Consider the following 16,937-nt stretch of genomic DNA (forward strand, 5'->3'; position numbering starts at 1 on the left):
ACAACCTTCTCCAGTCAGGAATCATGCACATAGATAGTCCCATCAATCCCACTCGCCATACCAATGGTTAAATGCATGCAATGCAGAGAACCACAAAGTACTCAACCACTTGTTAATGATGTAATTATTTTAGGATTCAGTTTGTATAAATGCCGAAAACAGTATGGCAATGAAGAATGCATGAAAATAAATGGAATTATTAGCAAAAGGTTCAACATTAAAGAAGGAGTAAGACAAGGATATATAATGTCCCTGAATTGTTTAATATATTTATAGATAAAATAGGAACTGGGCATGGTTAGTTTAGTGAAGAGAAGGACCAGGAGAGACATGATAGCAGTGTTCCAATATTTGAGGGGCTGCCACAGAGAGGAGGGGTCAAGCTATTTTCCAAAGCACCTGAAGGCCAGACAAGGAACAATGGATGGAAACTGAACAAGGAGAGATTCAACCTGGAAATAAGGAGATTTTTTTCTGACAGTACGAGCAATCAACCAATGGAACAGCTTGCCTTCAGAAGTTGTGGGAGCTTCATCACTGGAAGATTTCAAGAAGAGACCGGATTGCCGTCTGTCAAAAGTGGTGTAGTGTCTGCTGGGGGTGGTGGTGGTTGACTAGATGACCTATAAAGTCCTTTCCAACTCTGTTAATCTGTATCTAAATGTATAAGAAATGCTTGTGGAATTATTAATGGGAGGGGGCTTGTTCTTGCTTTCAGTGGTTTTGCCTTATAAGTTTTATCTTATTTGAAAGGCACCATGAGTTTGATTAGATGGCAGTGATGTAGTAATCTAATAAGTACAATGTCAGACAGAATGTGCAATATAACAAGGGGTATGGCTCTGAAAATTTAAAGAATCAGACATCAGAGTAGTTGTGTTTGGCAGGAAATGTGGAGTGAATGATTGCAGATTGTAAATGGTGAAAAACTATAACAAGTACCGGTAGATGAAATTGCATACTGGGTGGCATGGGAAAATGGTTGGAGAAATGTTGGTATAAAAATAGGTGATACATTGATACATGTTTCTATCAGGAAGAAACATTTATCAAAAGAAGCAGAAAAAAATAGCTGTGCTCCTACCCACTTTCTTATTGGGTAGTATAAATTTGATGTCAGAAAAAAACAAAGAAGATGAAGGAAGCGGAAATGTAGTATTTACAAAGTACATGTGGGAGCTTAGTGTTAAAACAAGAATAGATAAAAATCAAGAAAAAGTCGATGCCAAATTAACAGAGAGTCAAGTAAAGAAGTTAATTGCTGGTATGAAAGCAGTATATTTAAGTGATTTGATTAGAGAGGGAAGAAAGTAAAACTTGTACTTCAAAAATATTTCCTTTTATTTCCTTTTAAATTGCTTGCTGTTTCCCTGCAGATGGCAAAACATTACATACAAGAAAGGGAATAGCATGATGGGGATGTATGATTAATTCAAGAATATACGTCTATGTAAGACCCCATAAACATTCCGCAGAATGCAGAATTATCTAGGAAGCATCATTGGTATTTATGAAAGGAAGCCAGATTAGGGCTCTTGTAAGTATTTGACCATATTGTGAAGCCAGATTGTGGGGGGGGCAATATGCTGACTCTGTAAACCGCTTAGAGAGGGCTGAAAAGCACTGTGACGTGGTATATAAGTGTGCTATTGCTATATGCAACCTGCACATAGTTCAGGTTGCATATAGCAATAGCACACTTATATATCTCCGCGACGCCCATTACTGGAGAGATTGACTATGTGACACCCCACACCGATGTGGGTTGGAAGCAGAGTCCCTATAGGTTTTTTTTAAACAATCCACGAAAGCTCCTCCCTTCCCCAGTGGAAGAAGATTCGGGTTCCGTATCCAAAGCCTCTGTATCGCTTTCCTTGCCTGCAGTACAGCCTTCCCCAACAGGGCGCCCTCCAAATCAGCACGCTGATGTAAATCCCGACCGTTGGCGAGGCTGTTGGGAGGTTTTTTTTTTTAAAAAAACCAACGGTTCTGGGAGGCAGGAAGCTGAGCACCCACAAAGGGTAAAGAATGCAGTTCCTGACTCCCCCCCACCCAAGGGGCCCGCGCGCTTCTCTTAACAGGAAACGCCAAAGCTCATCCAGCTACCAAGCGCGTGCTCTGCTCCCCTCAGGAGCGCTTATAAATTATAAATCCCGCCTTTGCCTCGCGCCATGTCAGCGGACCCCCCCCCTCCCCCGCCGCAATTGGACACTCTCCTACTCACCGAAACTGACAGGCGCGAGAGGGCATTCAATGGGCGTGCGCGCGTCCGACCGGCTCATTGGTCCCGCCTTGCTGGCCGCCCGCCCGCCCGCATGCGCAAAAGGCTTCCTGAATGGGTGACGTTGCGTATACTCTGCTTGTTACGTTTAGGCTGAATTTTGCAGCAGGCTCGTCAAAATCGGTGAAGGTGGCTGCTGATTTTAGATGAGGCTAGTCTCGCAGGACATTAAAATAAATCCATGTGTCTTTTCAGTTAGGACATGAAGCCGTTTAGTTTGTAAACAATAAAAATATAGCTCACTGTTTTATTTAGACGGGGATCGCACATTACACTGCACTAAGCTATGGATTTATTAATCATGATTTCTTGAGTAAGCCACGTTATAGTAGTTCAGTATCATTGGGCACATCAAAATGGGAACAATAAATACGGGGGGGGGGAATTAGAAAGTGCAAAAAAAATTATCCTATATCTTCAGGCTATATTCTATAATTACAGAACACTACAAGCCGAAATAGATCACAGTCTGATAAAATATATAAGTTACTTGGCCAGAGTCTTTTAAAAAACTGGAAAAAGTGAAACAAAGTAAGCAAATAAAAACAGTGATAGATAACATTTGTTTTAATTCATTTCTTTCACTCATTCATCACTTTTACATAGCGCCCATCTCAGAATGATGCTGAGAAGTGTACAGCTAAAGCACTAATACCATATAAAAATACCACACATCAATAAAAGGATCCGGGTAAATAACAATAAAATAAGCTAAGTTTTAAACAAATGTGGTGGGGGGAGGCTTTAAGGTGTTAAGCACACTTAAGAGTTGCATGCCACTCAGCAAATCCCATGTGGGTTTGCAGAGCCAGGTTCAGACCTCTTTTGAAAGGTGAAAAGTGGGGCTGCCTCATTTCTTAAAGGGAAGAATCTCCACCATGCAAAATTCTTTAACTGACAGCGTGTGTAGCATACTTTTCCTGCCTGACCGGGTGGGACAGACGGATGTGATGGTGGGTAACAGGTTCTTCTGGTAACCTGACCCCATGTTCTGTAGGATTTTAAAAGTAATAACCAACACCTTAAATTGGAGTCAGAAGCAAAATGACATTCAACCCAATTTACACAGCAAAAGTGTTACATGCACCATTCTTGGGACCAAAAAAATTACTTGCACAGCCACCAGCTGAAGCTTCCACATATTCAGGGATAGAGCCATGCAGAGTACATTGCATGGGAAATGACCAGGGCATGGGTGATTTGATATAAGGGCCTCCCAATTCAGGTAAGAGGTGTAACTGCTGCACAACACGAAGTTGAACAAAGGGCCTCAAAGTTGAATAAAGGCCACTATTGCCACCTGCTCTTTCAGCAGGAGTCATGAGTCCAGGAGGTCCTATTACATACCAGGCTGGTCTGGGGCAGAGCATAGCATGTTCTGCTATGGATGATCAAATCATACAGTAATTCATCTACTTTTGCCTAGTGATTTTATTTACCCAATATTAGTATTAAATTATCTTTGGTTAGGCCCTTTGTAATTTTGATGTTTTATGGTCCTATATGAGATTCATTTATGGTAACTCAAGTGTTGATTTCTATGTGTATTGGCTCTATTCCTCTAGCACTGTGTTCCTAATCCTGTTTGCTGAATCTCAAGATTAAAATGAAAAATAATTGCTTGACAACTTTACTTCAGAAGGATCTAAGAGAGTGGAGTTCTTTAGCCTTAGTTCTTTTTCTTAAGATTAATGCTGATAAACTTTGATAGAATGTATAAAAACGTTAAGAAGATCCAACCATTCACCTCTACCTTGGTAATATGTGTTTTAATGCACTTCCAACAGAACAACCTGGCATTAGCCAGTTGCAGTCAGGTTTTCTTTCCCAGTAACCAACTAGGTTAAATAGTATAAAAAGAAGAGAAAAAGGGGGATGAATATTAATAGGAAACATTTTGATTTTACGTCATATATAAGACATTTCAGGTAATCAAAATCTTACTTCCTGCTCACTACAACAGTTTGGCCATTATATTTACATATATGAGATCACTATCAATGATTGTTGTTGTTTGCTTTTAAGGCATAAATGGAAATATGAAAATTACATTAAAACAGCTGTTTGAAAGAGATAATGGAGCAATTGTTTGAAATATGGTTCAGTATATGATTCAGTACTTGAAATGATCACATGGAACAATATTCATGCTGAATACAACTCATTAGTTAGTCAGAATATAAGCCCAAGAAGTAATTCATTTATTTTGACTTTAATAGGAAAACATAATGGAAGAAAAATCACTGACATAGCATGCAGTGAGAAAAAGGGAAAGCTCATGTACTCATTCAGCCTCCAATCTTCTCAGAATCTTAGCCATATTCTGAAAACCTCCAGACACTGAATTATGGGTATCTGCCCAGCAAAATAGTTGATGCCTGCATACTCCATTAATACAACATGATTAATACAAGAGGAAAATGTCAAGGTTGCTAGCGTGTTTTCCCGAAAATAAGACAGGGTCTTATTTTCTTTTGATTCCCCTACCCCCAAAATAAGCACCTAGCCTTATTTTCGGGGTAGTCTTATTATTTTTGAGGTGCAGGAGGCAGCCAGCATGGTCACCTCATGGCTGCTGCTATGTTGCAATATTTTAGGGGAGGGCTTAATTTTAGGGGAGGGCTTATTTTAGTGCATGCGCTAAAAAGCCCAATTGGGCTTATTATCCAAGGAGGTCTTATTTTCAGGGAAACAGAGTATTTATGGAAATGTTCATTCTCTTAATTTGCTTATGTTCTCTGTATTTATCCATTTACACATGTGAATTTTTTAAAGGACTAGAAGATTATTGTAATTTTTAAATTGCTCATTGATAAGATCCAGTTTACTTGGCTTTGTATTATCTTACTCTTATCTGTGCACATGGTGAATCAGTAAATATAGTCACTTTCTTTATGAAAAGTTTAAAGAATTGCAAAAATGTGGATTGTATTCTCAGGTTTCTGACATAAACTATTCTATGAACTCTGGCCATCTCTTATCTTCTCCCTTCTCTTCCATTTTTATACTTTCATCTAATTTTATCTATCCAGCAATCTTCTGCAATCATCATCTACCGTAATTGACTCTTTAACATGATTTTGTGAAACCCTTATCATTTATTAAACTTTTCAAATGAGAAAATGTTTAATTGGTTAACTAAGATATGCTATAAAACTGTGTTCTAATTTGGAACACACTGAAATAGGTTTGCAGATATTAAAAAGACAAATGTTTTCTGCATGCTTAAATATGCTTATATATTACTTGTATTTATTAATCATCGTTCCAGAAGATACTCAGACCAACTTTGAAGACAGTTGGAAAATATTCTAGAATTGAATAGCAATAAAACTGTTCTATTTAACTTTCAATCATTTAAGAGCTGTTAGTTCTACTGTGTGGTGTGAATCCGGGCTGAAATGCAGAAAATAAAATCTCCTCAAATTTGATTTCTCTCTCCCTTTAGAATTTATTGCAAAATTCATTTTTCCACGCAGGAGTCATCATTTGATGCCAACTCCTCCTAATTAAGGCAAGGATAATTATCAAATTCTGAACTGTACGTATTGTTTTTATTCACAAGAACAACACTTAGACATTTGAAACTTTTTTGGATTATCCATTTTTACCAGCACTAAAATAGTAGTATATACTAAAAAGATACAGCGCATTGATATTATTTATACAGAGAGTATGTTAGTAAGTGTCTGGTGTGTAGTAAAGTGTAATCAGGGTTAGGGTTAGGATCTGGCCTGCAGGATGCTTAGATCTGGTCCATGGGGCCGCCCTGGAAACAGCAAAGGACATGTCCGTGGTGCTTCTGTCAGTGAAAACAGAGCTCTGAAGGGCCATATGCAGCCCCCTCGATTTCCGTTTTCGCTGGCAGAGGGTTGCAGGGAAGCCGTCGCACCTGAAAATGGAGCTCGGGAGCCTGTTTTCGCTGGCAGAGCACTTGAGCCACCACAGCCTGCCCCAACACAAGTGACGTTGAGCTGCCCACGCCCACCCTGCCCACGCCCACACCAGCCCCTGAGGTCAAACACAAACCTGATGCGGCCCTCACTGAAATTGAGTTTGACACCCCTGGTGTAGATAGAAATGAACTTAACCTGGGCATCATATCACACAGAAGAACAGACTTTCCAGTCATAAAATGTACTTAATAGTCTATGTAACACTGGTAAATACCTTGAAAATACGTACATCTACTGTTAAAACAGCCTCTATTTTTTTTTAAAGTGAGAAATTAAAATAAAATAAAAGCAGGTCAATAACATACAGATTGCCTTCTACATCAAATGACAGTAGTAGAGAAAGCTACTTGTTTATAGTGGTGTTTGACCAATACCTGTTTCAGGCAAGCAGTTGAGGGCATGTTAGCTTGGGCACATTTTAAAAAGATTATAAGATTGGTTGCCTTGAGCAAAATGAATCTGTATTGAACAATTAAGTATTTTCAAGAGTATAGTGTGGCCTTACAATCTTGGATAAACTTCATTAATGTGATTTATTTTATAAATACTGCTTGAATGTCATCACATCTGTAGAAAATAAGCCATTGTATTTTTTCCCCAGAGAATCAACTATACAGTCCAATATAGGACTTCTCACAAGTCCCATCTGTATCAAGACAATTTGTACTTCCCAAGAAGTCAATATTTTAGAATTAGGATATACTTCTTTCAATCGACCAGACTCTGCTAATGTCTGAACCCCCAGAGTCTGCTTGCTAATATATTTATTTTGTTCTCTGCTCTCACTACTCAGGAGTGCCCTAAATCCAAGAGGGATTTAAAAATGATATTTGCTACAACCCCCCGCCACTTCTGTGATTTACAAAAGTTATTATAATGTTTTTTGCTGGCCGCCTAGATTAGATGCATTATAATTGAATTTCATTTTGGAAAATTAACATCTTCCATCCTTCCATCCCTCCATCACTGAACTATGCATCCAGGGTGCATGAGTGGACTGAGGTGGGGATGGGAGGAGAAGGACAGGTCCAGAAAGCCACCCAGTGTGCGGAAAATTAGCATGCAGTGGCTGCCTTTTCAATTCTTTTCTCCATTTATTGCCTCATTTTCCTTGAGCAGTGCTCTGAAGTGTCCGCCTTAATTTCCTTCCCAGATCACCACAATTGTAATTGTTAGGCAAGCAATCCAGGAAAGATTTTTTAGTAGTCCTAGTTTACCCTTGCTTAAATGTAAGCCAGCAGTATGCTGCGGCTGCCAAAAAAGGCAACAGAGTCCTAGACTGTATCAACAGAGGGATAGCATCAAAATCATGAGAACCGGTAGTACCACTCTATACTACATTAGTGAGGCCACACTTAGAATATTGCATCCAATTCAGGTCACCATGATACAAAAAAAGATGGTGAGGCCCAGTGGTAGGATTCAAAAAAATTTACTACCGGTTCCGTGGGCGTGACTTTGTGGGTGTGGGCGTGGCAGGAGAAGGTTACTGCAAAATCCCCATTCCCTCCCCACCCCACAAACCTGCTTTCTAGCTCCGTTCTCCTGTTCAGGGCAACAAAAGAAGATCAGCTGGGAGACAGTGAAGGTGGGGCCAGCCTATTTGCCGGTTCTCCGAACTACTCAAAATTTCCGCTACTGGTTCTCCAGAACCTGTCAGAACTGGCTGAATAGCACCTCTGCTGAAGCCCTAGAAAGAGTGCATAGGGAAGCAACAAAGATGATAAGGGATCTGGAGACTAAATTGTACAATGAAAGGCTAAGAGAACTAGGTACCGTATGTTTAGCCTAGCAAAGGGAAGGCTTAAGTGTGACATGATAGCTGTCTTCCAATACTTGAAGGGCTGTCACAGGGAAGAGGGGGGCGATTGATTTGTTTCAAACCATCTGAAGGCAGGAGAAGAAGCAATGGGTAGAATTTTGTCAGAGGAAGATCCAACCTGGAACTAAGGAGAAATTTCCTGATAGTGAGAACAACTAGTCAATGGAACAGCTTGCCTCCCACAGTTGTGTGTGTTCCATTGCTGAAGGTTTTCAAGAAAATATTGGACAACCATTTGTCTGGGATGGAATGAGCCAGGGTTTTTTGACAGGTTCTGGAGAACCAGTAGCGGAAATTTGGAGTGGTTCAGAGAACCAGAAAATACCACCTCTGGCTGGCCCCAGAATGGGGTGGGAATGGAGATTTTGCAGTATCCTTCCCCTGCCATGCCCACAGAACCAGTGGTACAAAAAAATTGAATTTCACCACTGGAATGAGCAGAGGTTGGATTTGAAGACCTTCAACCCAGGGGTGGCATTCACTTACATTCCCTACTGGTTCACAAATGTGAGCACGCGTACTGCCTTCCGCGCCTGCGCTTTTGGTGAAAAAAGGCCCTAAATGGGATGCTGTAGAGCTGGGGTGGGTGGGCAGAGCCACCCGCGATTTCTGCTTCCAGCCCTATTTCTATGATTCCCTCTGCAGCAGAGGTGGGTTCTTACGGGTTTGGACCGGCTTGGCCTGCCACACCCCCAAACCAGTTCTCTCGGCGGCAGCATAGGCAGCGCCATCTTGGTTTTTTTTAGTATTGCACGTGCGCGCAGCGCGTCCCCAAGCGAACCGGCAGTAGCAGCAGCCAGAACCCACCCCTGTTCTGCAGTCAGAGAGAAGCCAGTTGCCAACAATTGACAACAGGCAGATAAGACTGAAATAAGGCCCAAAGGCATGCTAGTCAGGAGGGCAGGTACAACAGGGTTCAACAGCCTATTAGACCTGAAAAACAAAAACAAACCTATAGGAACATTTAGGATCTTGTTCCACCATAGTGTCATCCCTTCCATTCTTGAGTGAGCAAGAACTATATGAGGACTCAGATTGTTGGGGGTAATATGCTGACTTTGTAAACCGTTTAGAGAGGGCACTATAAAGTGGTATATAAGTCTAAGTGCTATTGCTATATCAGATGAACTTTGTTGCCCCTACTACTACTACCCCTACCTGCCTCTTCCTAGTCCTTGCAGTCCCTTGACTTCAAGGGAAAATTGACAAATTTTAATAGATTGAAAATCATTAAGGTTGCCCTTGGGTGATGTCAGAATAATGGAGGGGAGGAAATAACCACTTCAGCACCAAGGATAACTTAAGCCTCCCTTATTTATGGAAGACAAGGCAGCGTCTTAGGACCAGGGCAGAGAAGAGAGGTTGCCAGTGCAGTGTTAAATATGCGTGTAAAAAAAACCCAACACACCATTGTCCTTGTCATAAAACTCATGCAAACTCTTACGTATGTAAAAGTCTGTGGTACAGGTTCATTGTATATTTGGACACATGGACAACAACTTTCAACCAGCCTGAATACTTGCTTTATTAGAGGTTAGCGAGGAAAGTATTGATGCATAGTGTAATCCTTTTGCCCATAAAGTGGTCTTAGAAACCATCTGTATATTTTCATGTTATCACATTCTCCTTTCCATCCATTGCAGTTCGTTGCCATACTTGCAAAGGGTGCCTATACATTCAGATCAAAGCAGAGTGGGATTCGGACTTGATCTAAGGCCTACAGCTTTTCAGATGATACCCATAGAACCTCCTTGTTAGCTGAAATCAGGTCATGGAAACTTACGAACATGGCTTTTAAAAAGCAAACCCAAAGGCTTCTCTTGAGCTTTAAGTGGCATTTGAGGAATCCCTGTCCAAAAATAAATAAATAACGGATGGAACCACAACAAAAGTTAAACGTGTTTTGAAATAATGTGCATATAATTGTAATTAAAATTAATCACCTTTGGTTTTTAAAAATAATTTTAGTCATGCTTTTAATCATTTTTCCTTTTTTGTCATTTTGGAAGTCACAAATTATTATCAGCTTTTGGATATCTTCAGGGATTGCACCCAAGGCTTTCAAGGGCTATCTGTGGATCTTAAGTTTCAGATTGTGGACAAGTCTCTGACCTCCAGTTGATCAAAGGAACCATAATCATACCAGCCTGTAAGCGTGGACTACTATACCTGAGCTCAAGGATCTATGTAGTATTCCCTCTCTCAAATTCTTCCTCTTCCACTCTGCTGTCTAAGTTTTAAAATACCTGCTCAATTAGAATCTATTTCCTATGTCTTCCAAATCTTTTTCCTTGTAAGGCAATAAACAATGATCACCTTTGATTCACAATAGTGAAAATCTGGTTTCTCTAGATCTGGTTTCTCTTTTTCTCTCTGAACTTCCCCTGCCTCCTCATGATTTTAGGCCGCCACTCCACAACTGCAGCCAGCACAGCTGCTGTGAGTTGAAGTCCCTCCAATATGGAAGACCCCACCTCCATATTGGGAGAATGTCCTTAATGCCTCTGATCTCGAAGAAGGCAAAAGGAAGGGATATGATGCCCTCTTTCAGCTTTTCCTTCAACGGGCTTCCAGGATGAATGGGACAAGTAAGGAGCAAGGATTTAAAAAAAAAAAAGCAACCAAACACAACTCAGCCCATCTTGGAAGACTCCTAGTGCAGCAGGCCATGTCATCGCACCAGCAGTGCAGCCACTTCAACTGCTGGTTCCCTTCATCTTATTGCCTCTTTCATTTGCCCTTGGGCTTTCTGGGTTTTATCAGTAAGGGCCCTTCCTCTCTTTCTCTCTGTCTTCTCCCATCCAATCTTTCGTCCCTTGAACTCAAAAGCTAAGTTGCTTATTTCTGCTTCTATAAATGGAGCAGTTAGCTAAATCTAATGCCCAAGGAAGGAAACTCATTTTATGCAGCTGAACAAAACAGGGCGGTAATTTATATCCGATAAAAGTTTAGCGGCTTCTGGATTTGGATACATACTCCTTTCCCATTCTTAAGTTGCTCCCGATGCACCAAAATCATCTCTGGCTATGTTAACACCACATGCCAAACTTGAGCCAGCCAAAAAAAAAAGTGGCTAACTTTCCTTTTTAAAAAATTGCTCAGTGCATTAGGCAAATTGAAGCCAGGGGATTAATTCATGGGCAACCAAATCTTGCAAACGCATAAGAAGCAACTTAAGTTGGGTGTTTGCAGGAGGGCTGATATAGGTGGTGGCATTCAGATCAAAAAGCTAAAAAGGGGGTGCTTTTATCTTCATGGAACATCTCTCTGCCTCTCTCACCTGTCAGCCTACCTGCCTGCCCATCAGCTGACCTCAGGTCCACACATTCATGCTTGGAGTTGCCCTGAAACTTCAGGGGGACAACCTACATTTCCACCCCAAATCTGAGCACCTACACACCACTCCGGATCCCTGCGAGGCCGAAAGCCCCAAATTCCTGCGGTTGTCTTCTCCCACCGCCAGTGGAAAGGCGAACGGGGAAGCCTTCCCCCACCTGAACTTGAGGCCGGAGAAGGGAGCCATCCTCCCGGCCGGGAGAAAAAGATAAGAGACGCGCGCACCGACCAGGCCGGCCGCGCGGTATTGGAACTATGCGAGGCACGCGGAGGGCGCGCTACTCCGGCTAACAAAAGGCTCCGGCCTGGAGCGAGGCCTCGCGATCCAATGTCACGGCCGAGGCCGGAGAGCCCGCTGGGCGAGTCAGGAAAGGCCCCTGCTCTCTTTTCCCAGGGGGATCAGCTAAATATAGGCCCTGGGCCTGGCTCTGGGCCCAACCTCCGGACCGTGGGCCGTTGGTTGTATAGGGGGAAAAACGATTAGCGAGGAACAACTGCGAAGCGCCGCGGGGCTTTAATGGCGACGGAGGTGCAGTCCTTCCCACCCTACACCCCTCCCGGCCTCAGAGATTCGGTAACTCGGAGGGCTGCTGGTGGTGGTGGTGGTGGTGGGAGGGATCCGCGTAGGGACCTGGCTGGACCCGCGGCTGACACCGAATCCCCCCGCTCGATCGGGAGGCCACCTGGCCTGCCTCGGGGTGTCAAATGATTAGCAGGTCCTTATTTATAAAGTTCAAGCGGTTTTCCCCCCGCCCTCCGGGTCAGCGGGCGGCTTACTTTATTTTCGTCCGCATATCCGCGGGTATAAATGTTTACTTAGGGTGGAATAATATTTATGGTTTCTCTAGAAATCAAATCGGGTCCCGGGCAAGGCGCGTCATCCGGCCCTTGTCCAGCAGGCGGTTCCTCCGGCCCGCCGATTGCTTAACGAGAGAGGACAGATCCTGCAGCCGAGCGGCGGAAAGGCGTCTTCCTCCTTCCCTTTCTTCCTTAGGGCACATGCTTCGTATTTAGGGGAGAATAACAAGGGTTTTTAAAAAAATAAAAATTCCTGCGGTTTCCTAATAAAAAAAAAGGAAGGAAGGAAGGAACTGATCCTCCGTTCTTTAATCTGATCTTCCTTTTATTTTACAGAACGGAAAAAACAGACCTCTTCCAAATTAGTGATCATATCCAGGGGTTCTAACGGTTCGACGCTAAGCCCTGATTTCCCAGGCCGATCCCGATTTAAAAGATGCCACGGATCTTTGCCTGCGAGACTGAGACATAACATGTACGAGGAAGTTCCCCCTATTAGGCCCAGAAGGCTTAATTAGGTTAAAGTCGTTTGGTACATCAAAGCATTTGTCCACCAAGATTCAATTAGGAATATGCGGTTAGATTCTCTCCTAATTTTGCGGAGTGGCAGGCTGTCAACAGTGGCATATCAGTTAGTAACTGAGCATTGGTATCAAATTCTTGGTATCGAATCTTGTGACTTTGATTGCAGTTCAAAAGAAATGAATTAGGAGCTTTCTCGAACTTGATTCCAGAGGCTAAGGTTAGATGCTATTTCAACAGAAGAAAAACATATTTGATTTAAAGACAAACAGAATCATAACACCTTCTGCATTTCTTTGAAGGGGGGAGTGAATGCAGTTAATATAAAAACCTAGGTGGAGAATTCAAATTTTTAACTTATTAAATGTAATTAAAACAGAAATGAGATTTGTCTTCTTGGTTCTGTATTAATTCAGTATAATTCCTTCCTTCTTCAGAATTAATTGTTTTTATTATCAGATTATCTGACAAATTGTCTCAATCCTATTTCTTTATTATGGAAGTTACTTTACCATCTCTATCGTAATATTTATATAATATCCAAATGATTTGCCTATAAATGTAATCCAATCTGTAGCAATTTTATAACGTTTTTACAGAAGTGCCACTAGATATATCTAGACTTAGATATACATTAATAGAAAAGGTCAAGGATGATCTTTGGGAGAGATCTTCTTGCTCTTTGAGGCATTAAATTTTTCAGTCTGTTGTATTTTTAACAGAATAATTGTATCTCATATATAGGTTCTATTTATTTATTTTTGTTTCCATCTAGCTGAATGACTACAGAATTTTCCCCAATGGAGCAAAAACGATTTTTATAATTTTCTTTCATAGGATGTGCTAATTGGAAAGCAAACACCAAAAGTGCCATTTTAAAAATTTATTTACAAAGCTGTGTACAACACACGAAGGAATAACATTTAGAATACATATATTCATTCATATATAAACAGACTTCTATAATAGAATGAGAGGAGTATTTCTCCCCTTCTTTTTTTTCCTGCTCAGTTTTTTCATATTTAAAACGCCTTCCTTTATCGTTTGCTGCAAATTTGGATTTATTTCAAAGAAAATTACCGGAGGAAAAATGAGAACCTTCAACAAAAGTGAAAGTTCGGGACTCCTAAGCTTGAGCGTTCTCGACTTCCCGTTTTCCCTTTTTCTCTGATTTTTTAAAATTTGCGTTTGCTTTTTGTGTGTGCCAAATATGGACCATTAAAAAAATAAAATAAAAACGGCAAAGGAAAGTCCGTCATTGTCTCTCGCCCTCCCCGCTACAAATATCGAAGAAACAGGTCGCCGCGGGGTTGCATGTCAGCTTTACCTGCAGCGTCCGAACCCTTCTTTCCTATGCGTTTTGCCAGCCTTGTTTCGGGCTCCTCCGAAGCCTCCGGGTTTACATCGCGAAGGCCACGGACTAAGGTAGAGAGATGCGGCCACTGGACCCGATCGAGTCCGCAGAAGGTCGTGGCGAGAAAAGGAGTCTCTTGGCGAAGCGGGAGGCGGCCAGGAACCCTCCCCCCCTCGATTCTTCGCAGGATCGGAGAAAAAAAGGCGAAGGGAGGAGAGAGGAAGGAAGGAAGGGAGAGCGGGTCCCGCGCTCGCCCGCCGAGCTACTGCGCCGGCCACTTGGCCTGGACCGCGCCGGCCGAAGTGGCGGGCTGCAGGAACTGTCCGGAGAGAATGTTTGTAGGCACGCTGAGGATGGGCGCGATGGCCGCCGTGGTCCTGGCCAGCGAGAGCGGCTGGTGGGCCAGCAAACCCGACTGCGCGGTGACGGGCGTCCGGAGGAACGTCTGGGCGGTGACGGCCGAGGCAGAACTGGCGGCCGCCCCGGCGCCCGCCCCGATGATATTCTCGATGCTGAAGGAAGGCCGGCCGCTGGGTTCGGCTTTGACCCCGCCGGCCGCGGGGCCCGAACCGGCCACGGCGCCGAGCCCGCTGAGATGGAGCTGGAGGCTGGGGGTGAGCTGGGCGTTGAAGGCTTTCCGGCTCAGCTCGCCCGAGGGCAGGAGGGGCACGGCGGGCGGCAGCATGGGCCCGACGGGCGGGATGTAGGGGTACTGCAAGGCGGCCGGGTGCGGGTAGGCGCCGTGGGGCAGGCCGTAGGCTCGGCCGTAGGGGCCGGAGGAAGAGGCGGCGGCGGCGGCAGCGGCGGCGGCCAGGCTGTAGGCGCCGAAGCTGTGCATCATGAGCGCCGTCTGCTCGCGCAGCTGCTCCTGCTGGTGCCGCTTGAAGCGCTTGCGGCGGCGCAGGAAGGAGCCGTTGTCGAACATGTCCTCGGACTGCGGGTCCAGCGTCCAGTAGTTGCCCTTGCCCGGGTTGCCCGGCTCGCGGGGGATCTTGACGAAGCAGTCGTTGAGCGAGAGGTTGTGGCGGATGGAGTTCTGCCAGGCCGGGAACTTCTCCCGGTAGTAAGGGAAGCGGTTGCTGATGAACTCGCAGATGCCGCTCAGCGTCAGCTTCTTCTGCGGGCTCTGCAGGATGGCCATGGTGATGAGGGCGATGTAGGAGTAGGGCGGCTTTACCAGGCTGCTCTTGGGCTTGCCGCCGCTGGAGGCAGCAGCCGCAGCGCTCGCCGCCGCCACCCCGGACGGTGCGCCCGGCGCCGAGCCTTCCTCGCTCCCCTTCTCCTCGACGGGGCTCCCGCCGAGGCTGCTGCTGCTGCTGCTGCCGGAGCTCATCTCCGCCGCCTCTTTGGCCATCAGCAGCTCGGCCGCCTCGTCCAAAGCCAGCGAGGCGGGCAACCGAGCCAAGCCGCTGCCGGGGGGGCTGCCGCCGGCCTCCAGATCGCTGCCTCCGCCGCCGCCGTCCCGCTCCTCCATGCAGTCGTCCCCCTCGCCCACCACGTCGATGTCCACATCTTCCGCCGTCAGCACCGTCTGGCCGGACATGTCGTTGGCGCTCAGGTTGCCCGACAGAGTCATCTCCCAGCTCAGGAAAGGGGAAAAGCGGCGGGCTGGAGGGTGCGGGGTCGTCAATGAATTGGCGGCGGGCGATAAATCGGGAGAGTCGAAAGAGAGAAGCAGGGGCCAGAAGTGTCTCTGTGTCGGGGAGGAAGGAAGAAGGGGGCTCCCGGGGATACTTGGATCCAAATCCGGCCCCTCTTTGAACAAGGCGCTTCTCCAACAGGTAGCGGTGTCAGCAGCCAGAGAGGGAGCGCACCCCCTCCCCAGCCTTCCTCTTCTTCTTCCTGCTCCTCCTCCTCCGCTACCTGCCGGCCACGGGGGCCTCCTCCTCCTCCTCCTTACCCAGCTGTCGGCATCCGAGAACAGACCGCAGACCCTTTGCCCACCTTGGCGGCGGCTGCGCTGACAGGCGCCCGGGAGATCTGAGGGCCAAGCCTTCCTTGCACACAGCTCGAGTGCGACGCCGGCAAGCGGGGCGGCCACTCGGGGCTTTCCTTTCAAGCAGCCGATCACCAGTCAAGCAGCAGCAGCAGCGACGGCGGGGCGGCAGGGAGTGCAGGCAGAGGCCGAAGGGGCGGCGGCGGCCAAACAGAGCGAGCGATCCGAGTTCCTGGAACCGTTTTTGGCTCCTAGTCTGGAGCCCTTTAAGGTTCCCCCGGCCCGGGAGGACTCCGGGCTTCCAGACCACTCCCGGCTGCTGCGGTGCTGGACGGTGCTTTTCCCCAAACGGAGCGATTGGCGAGCGGCAACCTTCTCCCTGCTCATCGGAACGGTTGTGCCCGCCGCCACCGAGGCTGTTGCTGCAGGTTAGCTCTCTTCGACTGCGGGGATCTCCATCTCTCTCTCCTCTGCTCCAAACCTCCCTCTTTCTCTTTTGCCTTCTTTACTCCTCTCTCTCTGCCCCCACCTCGCTGTTTTCAAATCCCACAAAAACACCCCCTCCGTCTCCTCTGTTTAAATTCCCCCCACCCTTTCCCCCCTTCTCCCTTCTATCTCGAATGGGCGGAGGGAGAAAAAGGTTCGGTTTGGCAGCCCAGCGAGCAGGAGAGGGCGGGGAATCCACGGGCGTTATAGAGGAACTCGGTTGCCACTTAGAAAGTGCCTTTTTTTTAAAAAAAAGGCTGCCTGATAGATTACTTTCCAGTTAAAGATATACTAGGGGGCGGGGCCACGTGATGGCTTGACGTCAGCGCCCCCCTGGCAGGCCAAGCCCGTCTCAAGTTGTTTCAGGGGGATTGTCAACAAAGAGACAACGGCTCCTTTTCCCCCCCCTTGATCCCCGCCAAGTGATCAGCTCGCCTCCCTTCAGG

General features: G+C 45.6%; 2 protein-coding genes across 2 annotated transcripts in view; both read right to left on the reverse strand.

The window, feature by feature from the left end:
* The window catches only part of ALG6 (ALG6 alpha-1,3-glucosyltransferase), a 28,109-nt gene extending 25,811 nt beyond the window's left edge, over positions 1-2,298 (reverse strand). The window contains exon 1 of the mRNA XM_081946110.1: positions 2,225-2,298. The gene's annotated coding sequence lies outside the window, so the exon portion shown is untranslated. The remainder of the gene's footprint in view (positions 1-2,224) is intronic.
* Positions 2,299-13,590: 11,292 nt separating this feature from the next.
* FOXD3 (forkhead box D3) lies at positions 13,591-16,443 on the reverse strand. Its single transcript, XM_081949235.1, has one exon. The coding sequence runs from the start codon at positions 15,643-15,645 to the stop codon at positions 14,332-14,334; it is 1,314 nt and encodes a 437-aa protein (XP_081805361.1). The 5' UTR covers positions 15,646-16,443; the 3' UTR covers positions 13,591-14,331.
* Between the last annotated feature and the right edge of the window lie 494 nt (positions 16,444-16,937).

This window comes from Natrix helvetica (genome assembly GCF_964273705.1).
Source record: "Natrix helvetica genome assembly, chromosome: 3".
Classification (NCBI taxonomy): Eukaryota; Metazoa; Chordata; class Lepidosauria; order Squamata; family Natricidae; genus Natrix; species Natrix helvetica.

Bases quoted from the DNA above. Each gene is read 5' to 3' on its own strand.
- FOXD3 (XM_081949235.1), bottom strand. From the start codon at position 15,645: ATGACTCTGTCGGGCAACCTGAGCGCCAACGACATGTCCGGCCAGACG.